This window comes from Cynara cardunculus, unplaced genomic scaffold (assembly GCF_001531365.2).
Source record: "Cynara cardunculus var. scolymus isolate 2C unplaced genomic scaffold, CcrdV1 Un_Scaffold_763, whole genome shotgun sequence".
In the NCBI taxonomy this organism is placed as follows: domain Eukaryota; kingdom Viridiplantae; phylum Streptophyta; class Magnoliopsida; order Asterales; family Asteraceae; genus Cynara; species Cynara cardunculus.
In genome coordinates, this window is record NW_020200613.1 from 159,581 (window position 1) to 181,331 (window position 21,751).

The window sequence follows — 21,751 nt, forward strand, 5'->3', positions numbered from 1 at the left end:
AACTAAACACATAGTCAAATTCGATTAAATTTCATTCAAATTCATACAAATTCCAATTCATTCGACAAATTCTGATTCCGACAGGTTCAATTAGATGAACCAATTAAGTGGTAATTAACACCACTTAAGATTATTAATACTAGAATCGTTATCAATAACTTTTGTAAGATAATTAATTTGAAAAAAAATCTAATTGATATAATTACAATTATAACCACTTGAGATAGAATATTTTTTGATATTAAGAGGAAAAAGTATATATCTTTTATATTTATATTTTTATAAATTACTAGAAGGGTACCCGTGCAATGCAACAAAATACACATTGATTTTAATATTTTGTTTGTTCTTTGTCTTTATTGATATTATAATACGATTTAATGTGGTTTTGAGAAAAACGATAATATTTTTATTTTTTAATAAAATATAAATTTGAAGATATTATAAAAATTTGAAAAAAATACCAGTGTTAATATCAAGTCTCGTGTTTTTATGTAATTTGTTTAATTCAGAATTTTATTATAATTCAATTTGGATTTACTAACAAAGTAATTTATTTTCGGTTTAATAATATTATTTTAATAGAGATAATAATTAAGTATTATGTTAGAACTCAATGATTATCCTAATTATATCGTACATTTTTTATATTTAAAATGAGATATTTATCATGTATTTGATTACGTTTACCTACAATTAGTTACACGAATTCAAATATGAAATTTTAATAAACTTTAGTTATTTGTAATCTTGAATTTTAAGTACTATAAATCAATAGACAATACTTAATGTACAAAAAATAATTTTTAAAAGTTTTTAATAAATGTTTTATAATATACTAGAAGAGTACTCGTGCAATGCAGCAAAATATATCTCGATTTAATGTTTTGTTTTATTCCGTCTCTGTAGATGTTTTAATAATGTTTTTATGTGTTTTTGAGAAATGAATAATGATTTTATTTTTGAATTTAAATATATATTTAAAAATATCATAAAATTTTGAAAATAAATATATCAATATTAATATCAAATTAACCCTTCGGAAGCATCCATATAATAAAAGGTAGAAATTCTTTAGTAGCTTATTCAATCAAACAAAGTTCTTGTTTTTGGTGTAATTTCTTTAATTCATTTTTTATTATAATTTAATTTATATTTAATAACAAAATAAATTATTTTTTATTTAATAATATATACTTTTTTATAAAGATAATAAAAAATTATTTTATTAGAACTTAATGATTATTTTAATTATATTTTAGATTTTTTATATTTAAAATAAAATATTTATCTTGTATTTGATTATGATTATCTGTATTTAGTTATACGAATTCAAGCATTAAACTTTAATAAGTTATATTTACGTACAATTTATTTGTAACCTTGAATTTTAAGTATTATACATCAATAAACAATAGTTCAAACATAAAAAATAGTTTTTAAGAGTTTTTGTCAAATATTTCATAATATAGTATAGATTTAGATAAACATATTGTTAAGGGTGCGTTTGGTGCGCAGACAGGACAGGACATGACAGAACAGGACAGGACAGGACAGCTGTTCAGCGTTTGGTAAGACATGACAGGACAGGACAGAACTGATTAAAATGACCAATTTACCCCCTGAGCTGTTTAGTGTTAAAATGACCAATTTACCCTAATCACGATTCTTTCAATCGTCATCCATCTCGTTCTCTTCTCTGCTCCACATCCTCCTCGGACAACAACTTCCTCTTTGCAATCGATTTGCAAGCATAATGTTCACCCGTAGCTTTCTCTATACAAAGAAACGTAATGCCAAACTGCCCTTGTCCTAATTTCTTCCCCAAAGTGAAAAACTCCTTCCCCATTTCACCTCAATCTTTTCTCAAGAAACCCTTTTCCACTTTTAACATAAAGATCCAGTTTTCACCAGTTTGCTCAATGAAAAGTAAAGATCAAACTTCAATATAAAAAAAACCCCAAAAAAATAGTCAAACCCACTTCAATTGACTCCAAATTTGTCAAAATAAGATCATAATCTTAACTCAAACATGAACTGAAATCAGTCAAACCACCAAAAATCAAAAGCAGACTCAATTGATCCAATCCAATCCACAATCAATACGAACAACAATCAGATTTAATTCAACTAATCTAAACTAAATTCGAACATCGACTACCGATTAGTCACACCAAAAACTCAAAAAAAACTACAAGCATTTTATATACATCGATTGAAACGACCCCGAAATAGATGAAAGAGTAATCAAAAGTCTATCGCTAGAAACAAACAAACGTAGGGAGGGCGATAATGCGTACCTGAGTATGGAGAGAAGAGAAGCAACAGTCGGTCGCCGACAAGCAACAATCGTTTGGAACTCGCCGTCTCGATGAGATGGTCGCCGTCGATTGGAACTCGCTGGCAAGCAACAGTCGGTCGCCGTCGATTGGAACGGAGCCGGCAAGCAATAGTCGGTCGCCGTCGATGGGATGAACGGAGCCGGCAAGCAACAGTCGTAACTCGCCGTCGAGATGAGATGAACGGAGCCGGTCGCCGATTGATGAAGGAGAGGTTAGGGGTGCGATGGGTGGCGTCTTTGGAGGGTGCGATGTGGGGAAGAAAGGGGGAAGGGGTAGTGTGGTAAAAATGACCGTGTTCCACTTAGTTCCAGGGGTAAAGAGAGAACACGCCTGTCCCATGCTTGTCCAAGTTAGTTCCATTTAGTTCCACATTTAACCACACCAAACATAGGACAAACGTGTTCTGTCCTGTCCTGTCCTGTCCTGTCCTGTCCTGTACCACCTGTCCATTGTACCAAACGTTAATGTTGTATTTTTTTATTCATTTAAAAAAAAATGTAATCAATTGCCTTGTCTTGATTGATAATTGCTTGATGGTTTAAGAAGACAATATCGTTGATGCCAAAAGCCCCTTCACCGAAACCTATATCATCAACCCTCTTCTTCGATCTGAACATTATACTCTCAACAACTCATGCTTCCTTCAGCCCACAAGATCTCCTTCAAAACCCTTCCAATTGAACAATTCCCAATTCAATTTTATTTTCTGCTCAAATTTCATTGTTTCTTATGTGAAATATAACGGAGTTGGGATAGAAAAGGCAACAGGAAACTAAGGTTATACTTGAATTGGTGTCGAATGGCGTCCCAGGGATGGACGGATGCCTACAGGGGCATGTCCGCTGATAATATCAAGGGCTTGATATTGGCCTTGTCTTCGAGTTTGTTCATTGGTGCTAGCTTTATTGTGAAGAAAAAGGGTCTCATAAAAGCAGGCGCTTCTGGGACTAGGGCAGGTATTGACACACGCTTTTTGTACATCATCACTTGGTTGATTGCTTACTTATTTTTATATTCTTTTCTGATGGATGATCCTCTTTTATTTGACCTAAATAAATTTCTGCCAATACTATGATGGAAGCGTGGTGGGTTTTTCAACACCTGTGATTATTACTTCTGTTGACTTGAAATGGAAAAGGTCGGCATTGAATTTATCACACAGTTCTTTGATTAGGATAGTCAAAGATTGACTATGCAAACGTGTGATTTAATGATAGCGCACAAAAAAAATAGGGCTTTGTTAATTGGCCGCCAGAGGAGATTTTTGGCTTTACTTTTATAACGGTCTGACTTGAGCAATTACTGCTTTTGATCAGTGATGATATTTTTAGAAAGGAGAATCTAGTTTTATCTAATATACACATGGATCATCACTGGGATTCTTTATTGATGATAGTAAAAGGTTTCTATTTGGTAGATTTAAGCAAAGGAGGTGGTGTGAGTTGGGAATTGGGATTCTGACTCTAACTGAAATTTGTAGGTGTATCCTCTTATTTGCTCTTTTCTGATGATTCTATTGCAAGTTTCAGTGGATATTGCAATAGATCGAGTCCACTTCTGGATTCATGATATACCTTTAATAGGGTGATATGGTTGAGATCAAGATTGATGATTTGATCTTGAAAATTATGCCTCTTTGGTTGGTCTTGATGCGTTTTTCCTGATTTGAGATATCTGAAAGTTTGCCTGGGGGAAATCCATTTGGATTTTCTGAGGATTCATAGGCCAAAGAGCCCCTAGGCATGCAGAGTGGGTGGAGACTAGCATTTACTTCATTGACATTATGGTTATATTGATCAAGACTTTTCATCCAAGCTCCTGTATGATACCTCTTAAAACTTCCCTGTTTTTGTAGGATTAATTAATAGCTACTTAGCTGCCAAGGAGAAGAGTATTCATTATCGGTGGAATAAATATGAACGCATAGAATGGGTGGTGGGCCTAGGATGGCAAAGGATCTTGAAATAGGTCCTTCATGGTGATTAGTGCTTGAAGAGTATAGCTGGAGTCTTCTTCGGAGAGAACAAAGAAAGTTGGGAGAAAATATTCATACTTGGAGTGGATCATGGTGTTGGATTGGTATGTTTGATCATTAAGAGCTTTTAGAAAAGTGCATGAATGAATTGTGTTCCCCTGTTGAATTCATTTGGCACACTTTAACAGCACCACTTCCTAGACTAGTATGTTAGATTGTGAAGTTTAGTAGTACATCAGCAATCAACTACCACAAACAAATGTGAAGCTTCATTGGATCTTTTATTTACTTTAGAAGAAAGTCTGGTTGGGGTAGTTCCTTTCTGTGCAACACAAATTGCTCTCCTTGTTTGATTTATAGAATGTTCTGAACTCTTTAGAAGGATATTGTCTCTCATGCATTATTCCTTTCTTCATGAATTAAATACAGGGAGGTTGATGAGCTCTTTCAGTTACTTGACATCTCGAACTACTTTTGTTTTGATCCTCTCGGGAAGTACACCTAGCCTTTGAACCTTGTTTCACTGTTTTGTGGATATGGTTCTTTGCTTATTTGGTTCATTCCAATTATATTGTTCTCTTTTATTCGTCATAGGTTTAGTCAAATAGGAGGCTTTCTTGCCATCAGGTAGCTGTTGCAACTTTAAGTGCATGCTTCCTCATGCATTTCTTTTTATCTTCTTTCTAAGCATGCTTTATTGTGCAACTCATACCCGTATATTGTCCATGATACTGGTTCACATGGCTTCTGAAAGCACATGGTTGAATCTACTTCTTAAGTCAAGTTTATAGCAGGAATTTTTTGCACTTGACTTATATTTTTTATTGGCGCTTTTGAAGGAACAAATGGCCACATATACTTAGTTTTAGAAGACTTTTCATGTCTTGATATCTTTTAATGTTTGAGACTGCTTTTAGGGTGCCCAATTCTGATGTCAGCAGGATAAGAGAATTATTGCCTTCTCCATCTTGATGTATATGTGTAAATCAACTAAAGGATGTAGCTATGTGATGCCATGAATTCAGAGTGTTCTATCTTAGTATGCTTTTAGATATCATGCATTACATATATGTATATATTCGTAACATACACTTGGCTTTTGGCGTGCATTTGTTTTGCCTTCTATTAAGATATGCTCGTGATTGGTATCATAAATTTAGTCCGGCTAACATTTGACCTTTCTGTCAGGAGTTGGAGGATATTCATACTTATATGAGCCTCTATGGTGGGTAGGCATGACAACAAGTGAGTTTGCTTGTTTATTTCTGTTTGATGGCATATCTTTTACACTAATTTGATTAATGTGACAGGGATCTACGATGTTTATTTATTTTTCAATGTAAAGATTTGTATTAGGAGGCACAGCAAGGGGGTCGGATTCCTTAAAGTGCTTGGGATATAGGAAACAAAAATATCCTAGAACCTGAAATCTAATGAAGCCTCCTTTAAATCAAGGAAGCTGAATATGGTCTATCAAACACGTCAGAGAAGGCAAAAGAAACATGTATGAACAGTGTGGTTGTGGAATATTACTGAATTCCGTGAATTGTACAACCAAAAGTCTTATTGAACTCAGAATCAAGACTCCTTGACATCAAGTTAACCCAATGGCAATTAGGTTGCTTGATTGTTCCCTGCCTCTTTTATGTAAATACCTCTTAGAGAAACTCCAACCATGAAAACCATTTTAATTTTCAACCAACATCAAAATGGTGAAATTTTTAGCACCATAATACCATATTATTTTTCTATTCCACCCACAAATCTAAAACCAAAAAATATATCTTTAATATTTTTATGATATATTATTCTCTTTATTATTATATTATTTTATTAAATCGTAACAATTATAATATCTAATTAATTATTCTAGTAAAAGATATTATTATTTAATTTCCAATAATAATTTTGGTTATGGAACTTGCTAAATTATATTAATTACACGTGATTCACAATTAACTCAAAATAAACTAATTACTGAACTTATAAGCATAAATAAAATATATAAATTTAAAAAATATTAATATAAAAAAACTCAAATAAATTGAATATCATATTCATTAATGGGCTTGTTTTGAAGGTCTCAATGAGATTTTTGTAAAGATATATCTTATGGTATGTTATTTTTTTTTTACTTTTTATGTTAAATATTTAACGAATTATTATAAATGTTTAAAATAAAAATCATTAACCAAAGGGGTTAAAATGAAACATTTTAAGCTTTAGTGTAATGAATAGTGTTGCACCAAACTGTCTTGGTTGGAGATGGTTGTTTGCAGTTTAAACCAAATTTGCTGTTTTAGTGCTAACATTGGAGTTGCTCTTAATGCAACATTCTTGGTTCATGGGTATCCTTGCTAGGAGAGATCATCAAAGTATGCTATTGATTGGAAGCTGTATTATCTAAATTAGGAGGAACCCTATGCTCATTTGGAAATCTCATTTATTATAGGTGTCTAGGATTTCAGAAGCATCATCCTTTTGACAAACAACTATCCAATGTTGTCGAGGTTTTGGCATTAAAGCTTAATATTTTCTTTTCAACGACAATAAAGAAGGTACATAAATCAATTATGTAAGCTTCCATTGAGAGTCGTTGAGGAATGAAGAAGAATTAGAAAGAGAGGATGAATACTTGGCACAAGGCGAATACCCGCCTGGAAAATACTATGGCACCAAACTCTCTAGGCTCTAGCTAATTAGATATTTCATTTTCAACTCCAATAAGTTTTGAGCTGGAGATAATCATGCCCTCTATGCATGACAGTAATGTAAAATGTACTAAACGTGCTTAGGACATGAGCAAGACCAGGTACTACTTAAGAAATAACTTAAACCAACTGCTCCTATACTATAGAGTTGTACTTTGCTCTTTTATCCTTTGAGGCTTTTATAAAGTAAGTTATCCTTAAAACCATATTTACATTGAATGGTTTGGTGTTTTGATGATCCCTACCTTATTGACCGCAACTTCTGCATTTATTGTTGCCTTCATTGCTGCTCCTCCAGTATTGACCGCATATGTTACATTCTAACCTTCATTGCATCAACAGTGATTGTTGGAGAGATAGCTAATTTTGCAGCTTATGCGTTTGCACCAGCTATCCTTGTCACTCCTCTTGGGGCGCTCAGCATTATAATCAGGCATGACTGAAAATGATAATTTGTTTAAGTTCACCCCCAAAAGAAAAACACCCTTGGTTCTTTATGTGAAAGGTAAACATCATGCCATATTGCAGCGCTGTACTTGCGTATATTATTTTGCGGGAGAAGCTACATCTTTTTGGAGTTCTTGGTTGTGCTCTTTGTGTTGTCGGTTCCACCACAATCGTTCTACATGCTCCTCAGGAACGCCCGATTGAATCAGTGGCCGAAGTATGGGATCTTGCTACGGAGCCAGGTAACTATTTTCTTGAATGATCACTGTTTTCGATATTGACTTATTTAATTGTGATTGTGAATTCTATTTTTGTGTCTTTGTTATTATTTAGAGGGCATTATTTTGACATGTCCCTACTCCAACCAACATTTTTCCTTTCTGCAGCTTTTGTCCTATATGCAGTACTGGTGCTGATAGCTGTTTTTATAATAGTGTTCCACTATATCCCATTATATGGCCAGACACACATAATGTGCTATATTGGAGTATGTTCATTAGTAGGCTCTTTGTCGGTATGTACTATTAGTTAGGTGCATTTCTTCATATCTGCTTGCCTCAACATGGTGCCTCTATTTACCAAGTCCAATTCAAGGTTTCTTCTTTCACAGGTCATGAGCGTGAAAGCTGTTGGCATTGCTTTGAAGCTTACCTTTTCAGGAATCAATCAGCTACTATATCCTCAAACATGGGGTTTTACCTTCATTGTTCTCCTTTGTGTCATCACTCAAATGAATTATCTGAACAAGGTAATGACCCACTGTTTATAGCAAAATTTGTAATTTGTTTTGATTCATGTCTTTCTGTGGCGCATGTTAAACTGGGTTAAATATGAGAATTAGAAGCCATCTGGAATACACACACCAGATTCTTGGTTTTCCCACATCATATTTTTAGTATGAATTAGTGAATGGAACTAGTTTATTAGCCGCCCAGTTAAATATGAGAACCATAGTACGTACACTGCGATAGATTTAGCTTCATATGGGGTATATGATCAACATCAACAAGCTTTTAATCATAAACTGGTTGCGGTAGGCTGAAAATTAAACCCAACAGAAAGTCTATGTTGTTATACATCTGTCCTATGTTTTTCCACCACTGGTTTCCCAAACTTTTTTGTATTATCATCTCCAATCCTACCCCTCATATTGTTGCCACGTATTTCCCCCGCTTTTAGGTTACACTTAATCTTGTATGCGTGTTTTTTGGTGAATAGTGAGCCAACCTTCTGCCTAGCAGGTCTAGCCGTTATCCCATAGAACTTCTCTTTCAGCTTGAATGGGACTTTCTGATCACACAAGTCTCTTGAATCTTCTTGTCAGTTCATCCATGACACTTTTCCTATGACGAATATACTCATTAACTGCTTCATCGTTCTCAAATACGAAATCATAGGTGAAAGACAACCTTCCTAGCTACTTCATGTCTAGGGTACAGTGGATAAGGAAAAATACAGGTTGATACCAAATGTAAAAAAAATAAAAACGTTCAGTTTCATTTATTTAGTCAGAAAATTTCTAAGACATTACTTTCAATACATTGTTCTTTTTTATAAATATTCTCTTTGCTTATTGCATTTACCAACCCACATCGATGGATCACTAGGCACCTATGACTTGGATTGCTCCTCCCTCTGAGACTACCAGATGCAGTACAACACCAATGGATGCTTAGTTTCTTCGTGACTCCAGTTGTCCTTGTATTAAAAGTTGGTACTTTTGACAATTAAAAGGGTTTATCTTGTATGTAATGGATAGATAAAGCTGGGAGATACAAACTATTTATTCAGATTTGACATTATCTCTCTCTCTCTCTCTCTCTCATATTCAATATTTTTGTTGATCAGATAAAGTGCATATTATGACTTAATTTTCCTTTCAAATTTTGTTTCTTGGGGGATACATGTGCTTAACACTGATGAACATGTTTATTGAATGTATGCGTTGATGATAAATGGTGAACAAGTGCATCTTAGATGAGGACCCATGCTTAGGTACGTAGCAGTGTAGGTCATCTACTTGTCCACATATATTTCGATGTAATGGGATTGATGAGTCTTGGGTAGAGGTACGTGGGTAAGTGGTTGGTTGGTGTCTAGGCTTTCTTGTGTATTGGTAGAAAAGCTATATAAGAATGTAACTGGCTTCGTTGGCATTCCTTAACATATCAGCTCTATATGCCTTCCTATTTTCATCTATTCAAATTTGCAGCCACATCTATTTACATTATATATTGAAAGTTTTCAATTGATGTTCACTGTTTGATCATTGTATTTGAGTCATCCAATCTGTATCTTCTTTACTGTTATCTTCTATTAGAGTGCACATATGCAGATATGTTCTCTTTAATCCTTGTAGTTCCTGTCTTGCTCTTCTTCCTGCATTGTTTCTCATTCAAGTGCAGCCAAACAGTGACATTTGCTAACACTCCAATTTCTCAATGAAAATATTGGCTGCAGGCACTTGACACATTTAATACGGCTGTTGTCTCTCCCATATACTACACTATGTTCACATCTCTTACCATCTTGGCCAGTGTGATCATGTTCAAGGTATTATCTAAAGACAATTAATTTCTCTTATTTTCACAAAGATGAATGTTTAGGTTTTATCAACTTTGTAATTTCAATTAGATTGATAGGATCTAACAAGTTTTGCATATGGTATATATGATTTGTTTTTATGGCTTACCCTTCAAATCTGATCTCCATCTTCCACCATTTTTGTTTATTTTCTTCTTTGTTTCTTTCTTTCTACCACATGTAAAATGTACCTGAATGTAGATTTATCATGTTGGGAGTCTGGTCTATGGTGTTAGGGCAAGGGGTACATCTAATTTATGAAAATTTATTTTTGTGACCAGGACTGGGATGGGCAGAGTCCTACCCAGATTGTCACGGAACTGTGCGGATTTGTGACCATCCTCTCTGGGACCTTTCTTCTTCATAAAACCAAAGACATGGTTGACGGTATGCTTCTTTACCTATTCATGTCCATGATAATTTGATCTTAGAAGGTCTTCTAAATTTGTATCATGGCTGCCGTCATGGCAGCCATGAGGCATGTTGCAAGCAGTTCGACCAACTTGTAAGTGAGCCATGGTTGTGCACCATTCAGAAACACACAAAATTATGCTAGATCACATGATTAAAAATTTATTTTGAAGTAGAAAATCTTTAGCTAGTGTAAAAACACCAAAAATCATGAAACAACAGCGAAGTGAATAAACAAAAGACAGTCTTCACATGTGACCAACCGCAGACAACTGAACATAGCGGCGACAGAAAAATTAACCATCATACGTACAGGAAATTATTTTTTTGTACTAGTTTAGGGTGTTAAACCGAAAGGAAAATGAAACCTACATAAGTGATTAAGTGTGAAGAATCATCCATAATTAGTGAAAATTTGTTCTGTGCAAAGAAGATCTTAACAGATAATATTAAAGAGAGTCACAAATAAAGGTTATAAAATGGAGGCTGAATCAACTACATGAGCCATCGAAGAGAAGGTGAGAACATGCTAAAAGACTTGCTTGCAATTAAGTCATTTCTCTTTTATGATGCAATAAAGTATTAGTGGGCTCACAGCATAATGGATCCAAAAGGCATAATAGTTAAGATTTTAGTTTATTTAAAATAGACCCATATTGAAGTTGTCATGCCAAAATTTGCTGTGTATATGCGTGTTGGCTCCCTAGTGCATGCCATTTTCCCATTTTTGTGTCTTATCTGGCAAGAACCCACCTTCAAATTGAGTTGGGCCTCGCTCCATGATGTACACCTTGATAAAAATGCGGATATAAGGTCGTAATAAATCACTTACCTGTGAACATGCTTTATTCAGTTTAGAAAAAGTTATATGTAGCCTTAAAAGGATTCCTTTATATAGGTTCAAATTTTCAGTTTGCTTCTAAGGATCAAGAATTCTAGTGGGGTCATCATAAATATGGTGAAATAGGATTGGAGACATGGGGCTGTGAGTTGATTTTCCATATTGAAAAAAAATGTTAAGGTGTTGCTGCATAAACTTTTGGTAGCAGTCACTCGAATCATGCATGAAATAGTTGTATCATGTGAATATGTGTACTTCACAACATGCCCGCTTTGCTTACTGGATATTTGTGCAGTAATTGCTTGCATCCAGTAAAAAATTGTGACAAACAATTATATTGGGACATGTATTTAGGAGCTCCTCCTTCCTGTATAAAATACATTTCTCAAATCTTTCTCGAATACACGCTTAGAATTTCAAGTGATATTTTATCAAACATGCTTTTGAAACAAACTTTAATTAGGAATGGGACAAATAAACTTCTCAACTTAACTTCTAGTCTTGTCCATCAAAACTCAAACGATGATGCATCTTTATTGGCCTAGCAGTATCCGGGCTTTTGGCTTCCGAGGAGGTCAGTGGTTCAAATCTCAAAAAAGTTGAGGAGGGTAGGTGGGTTTATTTGTCGCATTTGCTGTATATAAATATTATACTCTAACAAAGAGTATATTTTACACCCTCCATCCCAAAATATATGTCCATAATAAAAAAAGGCGCACAGTTTTAGAAATGTGTAATTATTACACTTTTTAATTAAATAAATGACAAATTTACCCTTGATGATAGGAGTAATGAGTTTCTCCATCTCATAATGAAGGGTAGAATTGGAAAGTAGACACTTATATATTTGAGAGCAGACATACTTATTTTAGGACTCTCTGCATTTCCTTGCATCTTTTCATTCTTTTTCTTCTTGATGGCTATCTTTCTACTATGCCACTTTTTTACACCCTTTGTGACTTGAAGGTCACGGGTTCACGTCACAAAAACAAACTTTTTTGCAACAAATGCAAGGCAACTGCCGCATACAAGGACTTCCCTCCTTAACCCTCCCAAAGTCGAGGAGTCTTGGTGCACTGGGGCGGCCCTTTAATCAGAAGGTGGGACTACTTAATACAACACATTCCAGTAGTCACTTTGCTTTTCCTTTTCCTATATTTTGGGTCTCCCTTTCTAGTCTTATCTGCTTGACGTTTCAATGCCCATGGAAATTTGACATTTAATCAACTACAGGTTCGACATCTTCACCAGGGCGACTACCCAAGCACATAACAGAGGAGGATGAGGAAGATGGCAGGAGGCAAGAAGGCATCCCTTTGAGACGGCAAGATCTAACCGCGTGAGATCTCCATAATCCATTTTTTGTGTCGATCTTGATTCTTCCCTGAGGTTAGATTCATACACCACACTCATATCACATTGTATTTTTACCAAACATTTGATGCATCCTCATATGGGTACAACAGGAAAGAAAGGAAATTTTTTCGTTGGCGAATTCTTTAGCTAGGAAGAAATCACTTTTGGGCAACTTTCTCATGTAAATGTAAGCACATTAGTTTATACAAAGGCATCATTTTTCTTTTATTTCATCTTGTAAGCTCATCTGGTTACATGTCTATTCTTTGCTGATTTCGATCTTCTTGTTAGGGGCGACTTACACAAGAAAATGGCAGATTCGTGGTTGATGTTTCGTGTATTCTAGGTTCAACTTCAGCCATTAATTATTAGGGTGCACAGTACATGGACCAGATTGGACAGGCAAGAGTGAGGTAAGGGGGGGGGGGGTGTTGGTGGAAAGATTGTGGAAGGTTTTTGGGCGTTACTTTTACACGAGTAATTTAATAATTTATCAATTTGGGTGGGACAAAAAGAATTGCATTTTTGTTCCACTATGTCCCGTTATGTCCTGTTCCAGTATAGTCTTGCGATCATGCCAAATGTGGGACAATAAGTTTTTGTGATGTAGGAAACTGCCATAATCATTCGTCGTGTTGGGGTCATCGACTTGTATTGCTTCCAAGTTTGAAGCAAGGTTGGTAACCACCCGACAGAAGGTTAAAGTTCTTGGTTTTTAACATTTTGTTAGCAACAAAACTGAAACCCTCAAATTATATAACTATGTGGGAAAATGAGGAAATTATTAAAAAAAAATTAAAATGGTTTTTTTGTCCGGTAATAAAAATTATGTAACATCCATATACCTCATTTAAGCTATGTAAGTAAAGAAAATGATGGTTAACCGATTTAAAATATAACAAGTTATCCATTGCTATAATAAGTCAAAAGTGCAAAATGTCTTGATGAAAAAATAATAATTTGAATGTACATCGTTGTAAAAAAAAAAAAATGAAAGACAATGTGATAATATGAAAATTTATAAAAGTAGGTTGCTATTTTATACATTTAGTTCTATTTTTTATCAGGAAAAAGACAAAAAAGAAAAAGTAAAAACCAAAGTGCCCCTCGAGTTAGCGATTTATTAATTGAAGTAAACCACGAGGATCATTGTCGTAACAAAATGAATACCACAAGGACCAGATCTATAATAAATGAAGTATAGTAGTCGTAATTTTCACCAAAACTTTGTTAGTCTATACTCAAAAGTCAATCATAAGATGACTGTATGTTTGAACATTTTGTCATGACATTCATTAAATGAAAAAGTTGTTCAATTTTTACGTTTATATTATGTTTTATGTTCCAATCAGACGTAATAATAACCTTAGTGTGAATTATTTTTATATGTCCCTGATCAAGTATTACGTTGGGTCTGGATTGGAATAATACGGTAGTGACTATCATATATAAAGATTCATCTGGAATACACATATGGATACAAAATAAGATCTTTTACATCGGATGTGACTCGTTGTAAGAACAATTCTTATGAGCATCGGAAGTGTTTGTTATGTGGTCATTGTACATGTAGTCCTTTGAATTGTGAACACATAGCTTGTTGTGTGTGTGTGCATACTTTGACGCTGGTTCTTATCATTTCGTAATAGGATGAGAGATTTGTAGTTGCGTATGTAATATATGGCATGGTAGTACTTGAATATATTAAGGGGGTGTTCAGAATTGCTTATAGAAACAACTTATTGACTTATTCCGGTGTGACACCGGTAATAAGTACTTTTGAGTGTTCGGATAAACAACTTATACCGGTGTCAAACCGGTAATAAGAAGTTTTTGAAGAAGTTAAATTCCTCTAACTTATAATAAGTTGATAAGTGCTTTTATAGAAAATCATAAGTTATTTCAAATAAGCAATCCCAAACACCCCCTAAGATATGATTTGTCCGCCCGTATGATAGGAGTATTATCTTTGGGCCTCTTGATTGAATGATAATGAGAAAATGCATGCATACTCAGATGATCAATATCAGGATATTGATATATGTGGAACTAAGAATCAGGGATCAGATATAACGGGGATGACATAAACCATGTCTCATGTCTAATCTAGACATCAAAGACAAAGGGACACAACATGGACACTAATGGTGATCACAAGTTTGTTGATTAGTTTAATCACAAACTTTATCATTTAAGTAACGATAATGCATTGCTAGATGTCGGTTTTTGTTTATGACTATAAACTAGAAGGGTACTCGCGCAATGCAACGAAATACATCTTGATTTTAATATTTTATTTTATTTTATTTTTTATCTCAGTCAATATTATAATATGGTCTTATGTGATTTTGAGAAAGCGATGATGTTTTTATTTTTGAATAAAATATAAATTTAAAGATATCATAAAAATTTGACAAAAATATATCGATATTAGTATCAAACTAACTACTTAAAATTCCTCATTTTTTGTGTAATTTTTAATTCATTTCCTTTATTATAATTTAATTTAGGTACAATAACGAAATAATTTATATTTGGTTTAATAATATAATCGTCTTATAAAGATAATAATTAATTATTTTGTTAAAACTTGATAATTATCCCAATTATATTTTAGATTTTTTATATATTTAAAATGAGATGTTTATCCTCTATTTGATTATGTTTATCCGCAGTTAGTTATACGAATTCAAACATCGAGCTTTAATAAGTTGTATTTATGCATAATTTACTTGTAATCTTGACTTTTAAGTAATATGTATCAATATACGGTACTTTGTGCATAACATATAGTTTTTAAGAGTTTTTATCAAATGCTTTATAATATAATATAGATATGTTTTATAATTATTGCAAACATGATAAGGATTCAATGTAATGTTGTTGAATTCAAAAGCTAAATAAATGAAATATTTAACTATTAAAGTTAAATTTAACGAGATATAAATAGAACGACGAAAATACAACTTCCAAATTTTCATGTGACGGAGAACGTGACTCAAATTCACTCATCTGGATATCATTGAGGTAGCAGTTTGAAGATTGTTGCTTGGGTTCCGAAACGACACCACATGTTGCTTAGGTAAAGGTAAAGTTCGAAGCAACCATCTTACTCCATTTCATATAGAATCCTAAAAGAATACGATTACTTTTGAATCGTTAAGAGGTTAAACTTGTTTGACAAAAAAAGTCTATCTTTTGATGTTTCTAAAACTCTCAAAATGATTTTGTATCATGTACCTTCCTTAACCATTCATCCCCCTAATTTCATTTTAAATAATTACCGAACAATTATATTTCATTTTGCACTATATCACGAGCCTCTTAATCATTCTGACCACTTAATCATTCTCCACCAAACCATATTTAATCACTTCTAAATATTAAAAACGAGTATAGTTTATCAATGGTCCTATATAATCGTTTTCACTTTTAGTGTTAGACTTGAATTTTTTTGCATAGTTGAATGGTTTTTGGGCTATTTATTTACCTCTTAATAGTTCCATTAAAAGGCAACATCTGAATTGCTAAGAGGTGAATTTTAGTTGAATGAGACTTTGTATTATCCTAACAATTACATATATTAATTAATGACTTAACAATCATATTAAATTCATGGTATTAAAAGACATCTGGTTTTTCAGATAGAGCTGGGTTCAAATAGCCCTTGTGCCTATGTTTTCTCTTCTCCTCCGAATTTGGGACATGAAACAAGACAAACTATCTGTATAAGAGTGATTTTTATTTAATACAGAACAATGTTTAATTGTGATATCAGTTATTGATAGATCTTTGTATCCTTTAATTTTAAACTAATTAGTTACGTCTTTTTATAACATCTGTTAATTTTTTTATATAAAACGTACTATTTACGTGATTTGAATAAACTTTAGGCTTTTCAACTCGTATTATGACCTTCAAAAAATTAAATTGATATCAATTAACAAAAAAACTGGACCTAAAACTTATGTTTTCGTAGTACCAAACTCAAATGTTTGGCCGTTAAACTACGGGGGTGTTTAGGATTGCTTATTTGAAACAACTTTTGTTTTTTTTACAAAACTATTTATCAACTTATTATAAGTTAGAATGTTTAATTTCTTTAAAAACTCCTTATTACCGGTTTGGCACCGGTATAAGTTGTTTATCCAAACACTTAAAAATACTTATTACGGGTGTTATACCAGAATAAATTAATAAGTTGTTTTTTTTATAAGCAATGCCAAACACCCCTAACTCATTGGAGTTCCGCTACGGTTTAATTCGGAAAATATAAGAAGAAAGTTATGCTAAAAGTCTAAAATGGAAGGGTATTTATGTAAATTAACCCTTTTTTGAAACCAGACAATAACACCATAGAGGTGTGTGGTGTGTTCCCATACCTATTAATGTCGGGAATCTTGTCTTTTTGAGATTTCCTGAGTCAACTCGGCCGAGTTACAAACTCATCTGAGTTAAACTGAGTTGAATCAATGGGTCCAAAGTAAAATACGATCGAGTATGTATTCATTTTTGGTGCTATAAAATATCACCTGCCAATATTTCTCTTAGCAAAACCTTCGTTCTTGGAACAGCACCATGATCACTTGTGGCGGTGGGAACGTCGGTGGTGGTGGCGACTGCCGTCACAACGATCGTGTTGACCGTCTTGGGCCTTTTTCGGCGTTTTAAATGGACTAGACTTTGAACCACATCCGCCCATATTGGAATCCGAAATCTTTCCATCTTGGTAACGATTTCCGTCATCGATGGACGTGATTCCTCATCTGACGAAACACATCGTGAAGCCAAAATAATCATATGTCTTATCGCACCTTCCATGTGGCGTGGCATATCGACCCTTTTGTCACATATTTCCATTATTCGGTTTTCTTCAATTAAACCCATCGACCATTCTACTATAGAAGCCGGAGCCCTAGAAACATCGATTGCTTTTGTTCCACTGATGATCTCCAACAACACCACCCCGAAGCTAAACACATCATTTTTAGTGCTTAGCTTACACGGGGTGGTGTAACAGGGATCCAAGTATCCAATAGTACCCGCAGGTAAACTCACCGAGTCAACTCGTTGACTCGGTGAAGTAGCACATACTGCGAGCCCAAAATCAGCGAGCCGAACGTTTGATTTGGAATCAAACAAAATATTCTCGGACTTGATGTCTCGATGGATGATCAAGGGCTTCGAGTCGTGGAGGAATCTCACCGCTCGGGCTATCTGGACCGCCATCCTGGTTCGTCTAGGCCATGATGGCGGAGGCGTGGTCAGATGGAGCGAGTCATGGAGCATGCCGCCAGGCATGTGCTCCATGACCAGGACTCTGTGACCGGTGGTGGAGTCATGGCTCGTCCCGAGCAGGTTGACGAGGAAGCGGTTGGGTGAGAGAGACGACAGGATACGAGCTTCGTTTTCGATGGTGGAAGTGTCTTGCAGGTTGCAAAGGCCTAAAGATGGTGTCTTAATGGCAACAGTTTGACCATCTGTGAGAGTGGCTTTGTAGATGCAGCCATGGCTTCCTTTGCCAATGAGATGAGTCCTTGAGTAGCTTTGAGTGGCTGCTTCAAGGTCTTCATGTCTGAACTCTTTCATGGAAGTCTGGATGCAAATACAGGTTCAAGAGAAGAAGATGACCAAAACAGTAATTTCACAAAGTTTGGTTTGGTTTCCATAAATATCCCAACATTGCTTTTGTTAAAGAAAAAGGTAAGGTTTTAAAGCAAAGTCTTTTTCTGAGATGCTGTTTCAGTTTTGGTTTCTTTTTCTGCTTTTTATTGATTTCCATGGTGGCACCACCACATTCTCTCTAATCCATATCTTTTTTGGGTTTTTTTTTATTTTATTAATATCAACCATTAAAACTTTATAATTTAATCAGTGTACTGTCCGATTGTTTTAGCTTGGGTTTCAAAAGTCAAAAGTACCTGGAGTTTGAATCCAATGAAGAATAAAAAATCTCTTTTATGGTCACGAAGGTTCAAATACAGTAAACTCGTTGAATTCTAGCAAAGAATTCCAATTCCTTCATCTTGGTTTTTAAGTCCATTATGTTTCATCCCACCATTGTTGTTACCATACGCCAGCAACCATCAATGTTACCACTATTGCCTTCATTCAATCATTCCCACCACCAATGTTGCCGTCACCATAGTCATCATCACCGCCACCACTACCACTACCACTACCACTACCACTACCATGAACCAGAAACCACCTTAGATTTAAAAAATAAGATTAATTTATAGAGTTTAATAAAATTTTAAATAGTTGTAAATAATTGATGCTTAATAAAGTCATTTTATAATATAAAAATAAAAGTATTAGTATAATATTGAAAAGATATATTATAATATTCCAAATTCTATTAAAGTTTGAATGATTAATTAATTACTGCATCCATAACAATTTATTATAAAATCATCAAACTTCCTTTATTTTTATATTTAATTATGATATTCAGTCTTAAATAACTTGTTATAATTTCAAGATTTGGCTTCGCTGTCACGTTAACTATGTGGTTCCACTCTAAAGCTTGGCTTCCGTTGTAACATGTTACGGTAAGTAACAACACGTTATTTTGTAAGACAATTTTTTTACTTTTTAAACACATATCTTGGAGGATAAATCATAATTATCTACGACACATGAGACTTTGGAGCCGTTTACTGAATGCTTACTTAATAAGTGCTTACCAAATAAATTTCCTTATCGGATGAACATGACAAGGGCAAAAAATCTTACACGGTAAGAACGATGAGAAGGATGGAGAGCCTTACCCGGTAAGTGAAGATTACGACTCTTACCCAGGTAAGCGCTTACCCTGTAAATTGTTGCATTTAATATGTTTTGATGTACTAAATTCTTACTCATCAAAATAAATTATGGTGTTAACTCTTATAAGTAAGCACTTACCGGGTAAAGATTTGGGTAAACAGCCCATTAAATAAACATTACAAGGAAACTTAAAAACAGAAATTCCAAATAGGTAAATTCTTACTCTCATTCTCGTACATGGAGGCTTGGACATGAATTCTTTGAAATTTGAAGAAAGTAGCGAGTAGAGACTCAAGAGATTTAATTCCAATTATGCACTCTTGATATCATCTTATTATAAGCTCGTTATATTTGATATAAGCAGTAATATGTATATATATGTCGTCTTGAAAAACGCCATTGCCTCACTGTAACTCGTACGTCTTGAGGCTTGACTTTGTCGTCACTTAAAACCTTGTTTTTTAGTGAAATAAAATTATACTAATTGGTGAAAAATCGTGTGAGAAGCGTAAAAAGAGATCTGGACCATTGATCATCTTTTATCTCAAACCCACCCATAATTCATGCTTGATACGGGGACCAATCCGGTGCATCTTGGTGCATTTCATCTCTGGTGTATCTCATCTTAATGTGCATCCAACGGTGGAGATTCCTTCTTATGTTTCTCACATTTAACTCTTCTTTTCACCGGAACTCAATCATATACTAATTTGGATCTAACAAATTAATTTATTGAAACTATAATCGAAAACCTCCTATTGATGCTTTTAAATTGCAAACATAACAATGAATAACTCTCGTATCTCATTGATAGTTTCTTAAGAAGACCCCCGACCCGACCTACAAAGAACATTGAAAACCATCGACAAAGGTCGATTATTGTTTGAAGACCTCAATAAAATCCTTTAAAATAAAAGACTGAGTATGAGTCAAGACAAAGCAGATTGAATATTCAAGATTCAAAACCTAGGGTGTTGCATATGGATATTTACAAAAAAAAAATCTGATATGATAAAAACCCAGTCAAAAGCAATCTGAAAGAGACCTAAATCTGTCTGGATATGTCAAGGTAAAGTAGGGAACTAGTACTTTCGGTCTGATCAGGTACAAAAGAAGTTTCACGTCATGATTTTGCCTGTTCCTAGAAAGTTTGGTTTAGTCCATTTAAAAGAAGAAATACCATAACAATTTTTTTTTTATTTATAGGCGTCTAAAATATCTAAGCGTCCTAATAAAATACTTTATAAGACTTAAGTTTATGAGACAAAATCAAAAAAATGTCATATATAAAAGTATTACGATATATTTATAAAACGTTTTTAGGCGTTTTAACTAGTGTTTTAGGACACTTTTAAAAAAAAGTGTCGTATTAATTATTTTATACTACACTATTTAAAAAGTGTCGTATAATTATGGTTCATAGGACAATTCTAAAAAATATTCTATAAGATAACTAATATGACAATTTATTTTAAAAGCATAGTAAAAAGTTTGTTAAAACATCAAAAAACGTCTTATAAACTTATTGTAACGTTTTTAGATAAGACACTACAATTTTGTCTTATACACTTATTTTCTATAAGGATTAAGTTATATTTATTTTGTTTCATAAATAATAAAATTACATTAAATGATTTTTTTTCGTATTAGATATAATGATTATTTAAAATCATAAACTAATGTAATTTTTTTCTAAAATTTATTTTAACAAATCCAAAATTTATAGTATATATCATAATCAATTTAAAAAACTCTTTTAATAAACATATTATATTATCTTAATTTTTCTTTACTATCTTCTTTGAATTAATATATTATATTATTAAATATTTGTTTTAATTGTATTATAAAATATCGTAATCGACTAATTTTTCAAGATGCTCTTTTTTGGTTGTTTTATATGTTTATCAATTAGTTTTTGTCAAACATGATTTGTCCATCAGTTAGATTATCATTTACCATCCAGCTTATCAACTAGTTTGCTAAACGTAGCCTTAGATATTTTAGGCATCGTACAAAGCTGATTTTGTTGTAGTAACAGACCAAAAACTAGTTAGATAGTGTGTGTGTGTGTGTATATCTATACTATATTATAAAACATTTGACTAAAACTCTTAAAAACTCTTAAACTCTTAAAACTCTTAAACCCGTTCATCCATAAACAATTCATCCCTATCCGATTTCATCCCATAACTGAATTCGTGTAACTAGCTGCAGATAAACACAATCAAATACATGATAAACATCTAATTTTAAATATAAAAAATCTAAAATATAATTATGATAATCATTGAGTTCTAACAAATTACTTAAG

The 21,751-nt window shown here is 33.6% G+C and overlaps 2 protein-coding genes across 3 annotated transcripts; one reads left to right on the top strand and one right to left on the bottom strand.

The window, feature by feature from the left end:
• The first annotated feature begins 2,879 nt into the window (after nucleotides 1–2,879).
• On the top strand, nucleotides 2,880–12,887 carry LOC112501966 (probable magnesium transporter NIPA4). Of its 2 annotated transcripts, XM_025105765.1 has the most exons (10): nucleotides 2,880–3,298; nucleotides 5,506–5,562; nucleotides 7,371–7,461; nucleotides 7,557–7,717; nucleotides 7,862–7,989; nucleotides 8,086–8,223; nucleotides 9,936–10,028; nucleotides 10,340–10,445; nucleotides 12,277–12,410; nucleotides 12,544–12,674. In XM_025105765.1, exons 1-10 carry the CDS (start codon nucleotides 3,142–3,144, stop codon nucleotides 12,580–12,582), a joined length of 1,104 nt encoding a protein of 367 aa, XP_024961533.1. In that variant the 5' UTR covers nucleotides 2,880–3,141; the 3' UTR covers nucleotides 12,583–12,674. The 2 variants fall into 2 exon arrangements, with proteins under 2 accessions (XP_024961533.1, XP_024961534.1); XM_025105766.1 differs by lacking the exon at nucleotides 12,277–12,410 and having other exon boundaries at nucleotides 12,544–12,887.
• A 4,263-nt stretch (nucleotides 12,888–17,150) lies between these two features.
• LOC112501967 (serine/threonine-protein kinase-like protein At5g23170) lies at nucleotides 17,151–18,337 on the bottom strand. Its single transcript, XM_025105767.1, has one exon. It carries the CDS (start codon nucleotides 18,253–18,255, stop codon nucleotides 17,185–17,187), a length of 1,071 nt encoding a protein of 356 aa, XP_024961535.1. The 5' UTR covers nucleotides 18,256–18,337; the 3' UTR covers nucleotides 17,151–17,184.
• Between the last annotated feature and the right edge of the window lie 3,414 nt (nucleotides 18,338–21,751).

What these genes read in the sequence shown, in the direction of transcription:
- LOC112501966 (XM_025105765.1), top strand. Translation starts at nt 3,142, where the DNA reads ATGGCGTCCCAGGGATGGACGGATGCCTACAGGGGCATGTCCGCTGAT. An exon ending in GTGGGTAGGCATGACAACAA is followed by an intron (nt 5,563 to 7,370) that starts GTGAGTTTGCTT and finishes TTGCATCAACAG; the next exon opens with TGATTGTTGGAGAGATAGCT. An exon ending in GCGCTCAGCATTATAATCAG is followed by an intron (nt 7,462 to 7,556) that starts GCATGACTGAAA and finishes GCCATATTGCAG; the next exon opens with CGCTGTACTTGCGTATATTA.
- LOC112501967 (XM_025105767.1), bottom strand. Translation starts at nt 18,255, where the DNA reads ATGAAAGAGTTCAGACATGAAGACCTTGAAGCAGCCACTCAAAGCTAC.